The 4,758-nt window shown below is 31.6% G+C and overlaps 2 protein-coding genes across 3 annotated transcripts; one reads left to right on the top strand and one right to left on the bottom strand.

The window, feature by feature from the left end:
* LOC124938546 (pentatricopeptide repeat-containing protein At5g42450, mitochondrial) lies at positions 1–1,781 on the top strand. Its single transcript, XM_047479009.1, has one exon. It carries the CDS (start codon positions 242–244, stop codon positions 1,739–1,741), a length of 1,500 nt encoding a protein of 499 aa, XP_047334965.1. The 5' UTR covers positions 1–241; the 3' UTR covers positions 1,742–1,781.
* Positions 1,782–3,190: 1,409 nt separating this feature from the next.
* LOC124938272 (60S ribosomal protein L23A) lies at positions 3,191–4,260 on the bottom strand. 2 transcript variants are annotated; one of them, XM_047478690.1, is made up of 4 exons: positions 4,237–4,260; positions 4,102–4,164; positions 3,479–3,842; positions 3,191–3,390 (listed from the first exon to the last, which is right to left on the bottom strand). In XM_047478690.1, the coding sequence occupies exons 2-4, from the start codon at positions 4,115–4,117 to the stop codon at positions 3,306–3,308; spliced, it is 465 nt and encodes a 154-aa protein (XP_047334646.1). In that variant the 5' UTR covers positions 4,118–4,164; positions 4,237–4,260; the 3' UTR covers positions 3,191–3,305. The 2 variants fall into 2 exon arrangements, with proteins under 2 accessions (XP_047334646.1, XP_047334645.1); XM_047478689.1 differs by lacking the exon at positions 4,237–4,260 and having other exon boundaries at positions 3,479–3,845; positions 4,102–4,170.
* Positions 4,261–4,758: the final 498 nt, after the last annotated feature.

Below are 4,758 nucleotides of genomic sequence, written 5' to 3'. Positions count from 1 at the left end.
GTTTTCTTTGAACATCCCTTTCCTTTATTGATCGTCTTCGAATGAAACTCGATCGCCGATAATATCAGCACCATTTGCAACTGCGGAAATGAATGTAAGAAACATTGCTGAAGATTCAATTTTCATCTATGCAAATTCGTATAGAAGATACCATTCAATTGGGTATTAGCCAAAGTACCAAACTCTTTAAATCCAATCCAATTCAAGCAAACACTTTTCTGATTGCAATAACACGAATGAAATGGGATATCACAATGTGCAGGTACGCTCTCTCTCTGTTCTTCACGGTTCCCTAAAGAGATATATGAACACTTTAACTTCTAATGGTTTCATCAGTGCCCATCAAATGTTCGACGAAATGTCTAACTGGGATGTTGTGTCAGCAACAAAGACAATCACTCGCTTAGTTCATGAAAACCAAAACGAAAAGGCAATTTCAATCTTCTCAAGAATGCTTATCTTAGGGATTAGACCCAATGAGTTTACACTAAGCACCATGATTAACATCTCTATTGTACAAAAGGATCTCAACTTAGGTCAGCAATTCCATTCTTTCGCCATAAAGACAAACCTTCATTCAATAGTCTTTGTGGGTAGTGTACTTCTTAACCTCTATGCCAAAATCAGCACAATGGATGAAGCTTCTCGAGCTTTTAGAGATACCCTCGAACCAAATGTAGTTTCCTTTACATCTTTAATGCATGGATACTTAAACAAAAGAATGTACCAGGAAGCTCTCGAAATCTTCCAGACAATGCCAACGAAGAGTGTCGTTTCATGGAACGCGATGATTAGTGGGTACAGTCAAAATGGAGAAAACGAAGAGGCTATCAATCTTTTCATTCAAATGTTGAGAGAAAAATTTGTGCCTGATCATTCATCTTTTCCTTGCACAATTACTGCAGCAGCCAATATGACTGCGGTTGGAACGGGTAGAAGTTTACACGCATGTGCGGTTAAGTTTTTGGGTAAACTTGAAATTTTCGTCGCCAATTCTTTAATCAGCTTATACGCAAAATGTGGGTGTATTGAGGATGGACACATGGTCTTTGACAAACTTCAAGAAAGAAATATTGTTTCGTGGAATGCACTCATAACTGGCTACGCGCAAAACGGAAGAGGGAAAGAGGCAATAGTTTTATTTGAAAAGATGCGGTTTAAAGGTATTCGTCCTAATAGTGTAACATATCTTGGCATATTGTTGGCTTGTAACCATATAGGTTTTGTCGAAGAAGGATTCTCTTATTTCAATCATGCAAGAAAGGAGGATTCAAAGATGTTAAAAGCAGAGCATTATGCTTGTATGGTTGATCTTCTTTCACGATCAGGTCGTTTCGATGAAGCAGAGAAGTTTATTTCTGATTTGCCTTTTGACCCGGGTATTGGATTTTGGAAGGCGGTTTTAGGTGGTTGTCGGATACATTCGAATGTAGAGCTGGGACAGATGGCAGCCAGAAAGATTCTAGGTTTGGACCCGAAAGATGTTTCGTCTTACGTTATGATGTCGAATGCTCATGCTGCTGCTGGGAGATGGGATAGGGCTTCAATGGTGAGGGAAAAGATGAAGGAGAAGGAGATGAAAATGGTGCCTGGATTCAGTTGGATTGAAGTGAAGAAGGAAGTTCATTTTTTTACTAGTTCAGATGATAGGCATAGGGAGAAAGATGACATCTATGAAGTGGTTGGTTTTCTTCTTAAACATGCAATGGATAGACGGTTTGATGGTTGTTTCTTAATTTAATGATATGTTATTCAATAAATTTTTGAGATGATTCAAATTATACTACATAAACACCAATTTCAATCAATGTTTTTGAATGATACTTGAATATTGCATTTGTTAATCTAAATCTATCTATAATATAACCACAATGCAATATTCCACTACTTGAGAGAATTCATTCAAATTTGTAACCACCTTCACACTATTCAATCAAACAAATATAATTCAATTATATTTGTAACCACATGTACCACATTCAAATTAAGAAATAATGATAAGAATCATTTAACCAAAATGACATATAATGAAATGAGATTTTATTTTTAGAAAGCATTAAAATAAGAAAAGAATACAAACACGTTACCCAACATGTTATCGAGCTCGTATATACTCAAGAAGAATAATTAACTCCCCCAATCGACTACACTGACTTTCCAAAACAGATTTAAAAATACTTCATAATAATAGGATTATGAATGATATGGATGAGAAGACTACGATTATTAAAGATAAAACAATTTTTCTCTAACTAAATAGTCCATTAGAAAAAAATCGAGATGGTAACTCAAATACGTAAGACATATTAGACGTCTCATTCCAATGTTACATATTAATAAAGAGCGAAATATTATCTATGACTTTTATCAAAATAAAGTAACATTATGAGAAATAAACGTGTAAGTCTAAACTCAAAAGTCGAGCCAAATACATTAGTTGACACAATAATATAAGCCTTGTTATTCTATTATATAAGACATAATTAAAAAGACATAAAATTGACAGACTTTTTTTATCATTAATTTTAAAAAATGGTAAGAAATCATTAGTTATCAATTATATCCGATTGGATCACTTTGCATGATATGAACATATTCTCTTAAATTAGTGACTATATTTTGATGGTTGCTATAAAAATAGTGGACACAATTTATATAAAATAAAAAGACAAAATAAAACATTATAAAGCCCATTTGAACATTTTTAGAGAATATAGACAATAAAAGATTGACCATTTTTTAAAAAAAAAAAACTCATTTTTTTTTATGAAGTACATGTTAAATTTAAATCAAATAAAGTTTTAAAACATAAGTTAATTATTATTAAAGGTAATATCTTCTATTTTAAAAGGACAAGTGAACACAGCAATGACTATCATCAAAGGTGAGAAAACTATTCTCACAAAAATTTTGAAGACATTGCAAGAAATATCCATAAAAAACAGAAGGAAATGAAAATTTCTACAAGAAATGTTAAAAAGTGTAAACAATTTCTAAAAGATTTTTGAAGACATTGCAGGAATGGGTGATAATTATAAAAAGCTTTGATTGTACATTTGAAGTGCACCAACAAACCAAACCAAGTCACTCTAGGCCAAATTCAGTCAAAACTTCAACAAAATGTTAATTAAATGGGACAACTATCAATAAGAACTTAGGCTAACAGAATATAGTGAAAAACACTAACATTAAATAAAAATAATGTCTTGAAGAAATTTGAATGGGAGAACCCATTAGAGTCAATACAAAGAGAAGAGACTTGTCTATGAAAAAACCATAACACCATGCGATAAAAGGTTCAAAAATTAGATGATGCCAATCTTGTTTGCAACATCAAGTGCATCATAATCTGGGGTCAACCTCACATAGGCCTTCTTTGTACCATCAGGCCTGAAACATAGAAATTATTGTCATTACTAACTCATGTTCATATTTCTAATCCAAATCTACTGTTATTATGAAATCAAATAACCATTACCTGATAAGGGTATTCACTTTCTTAGTCTGGATGTCATACATCTTTTTGACAGCATCCTTAATCTTCTTCTTGTCAGCACGAATATCAACAATAAAGACAAGTGTATTATTGTCTTCAATTTTCTTCATTGCTGATTCAGTTGTGAGTGGGTACTTAAGAATTTGGTATTGATCAAGCTTGTTCCTTGATGGAGCACTAACCCTAGGGTACTTGGGATTCCTTTCCTTTTTCAATGTCCTTGGTCGGTGAAAAGTGACAGTAGTTCTGATCTTCTTAGCCTTCTTGGCAAATGTAGATGAACCTGATTTGACAGCCTTAGCTGCTTTCAAGGCCTGAGCCTTCTGGTCAGTTTTCTTACTAACATCTGCTAAATAAGAACAACAATAATTCAAACAAATTGAAAGACCTATAGAATGTTGATACAATCATACTAGATAGATATTCGCAAATGCCATGACCTTTAATCTATCTAATAAACCAAAAGATTCAAAATTTGTCGATCTATCTATCAAGATGGAAAAGAAAAGAGGCATATGCAACAGGAATACTGGATTCTAATCTGCTAATTAAGGTCATAATATCGAAATGAAGTCTAATGAAAGAAACAAGAGATGAAAACATACCTTTGGGAGGAGCCATTGATGAGGAACTCTGCTGCAAACCCTAATAGATACAATCTGATTTGCCTGAGGAAGTAAGCAGAGATATGAGATAATACGAATCGTAGAATCAAAGAAATTAAAGAGAGAGAGACGTACCCTAGCGCAGCTTCAATTCTAGGGTTTTGATTTGCAGAGTGCTATATATAGATATATAAATGTATGTCATATGGGCTTTAAATTAAAACACTAAAATTTACAAGGCCCATAGGCCCAAAGATTGTCAGAATATAATGTAATAGGAATGACTCAATAAAATAGGGTTTACTACAACAATTTTGTAAAAAATAAATTTATTTATATATATAATTCAGTATTTTTACATATCAATTATTTTAAAATATATATATAATTAAATATAAAATTAATAATAAATAAATAACACTATACTTTTTTTATTTACAAAAATTAGTTATATCAATTTATTATTTAAATAAGTAATATTTTTTTAATTTATAATATAATTCACTTTTTTTCTATTAAGTTGTAAAAAGTCATAAAATTAAAATTATTTATAAATTATTTAATAAATTTAAAAGCATAAGTTTTTTCATTTGAGAATTTACATAAATATTAATTAGAGAGTTTACTCTAAAATCATACTATCTTACAAGTATTTAA

Source organism: Impatiens glandulifera, chromosome 5 (assembly GCF_907164915.1).
Source record: "Impatiens glandulifera chromosome 5, dImpGla2.1, whole genome shotgun sequence".
In the NCBI taxonomy this organism is placed as follows: domain Eukaryota; kingdom Viridiplantae; phylum Streptophyta; class Magnoliopsida; order Ericales; family Balsaminaceae; genus Impatiens; species Impatiens glandulifera.
Note: the sequence above shows the minus strand (reverse complement) of the source record. Positions and strands in the feature narration are given on the sequence as shown.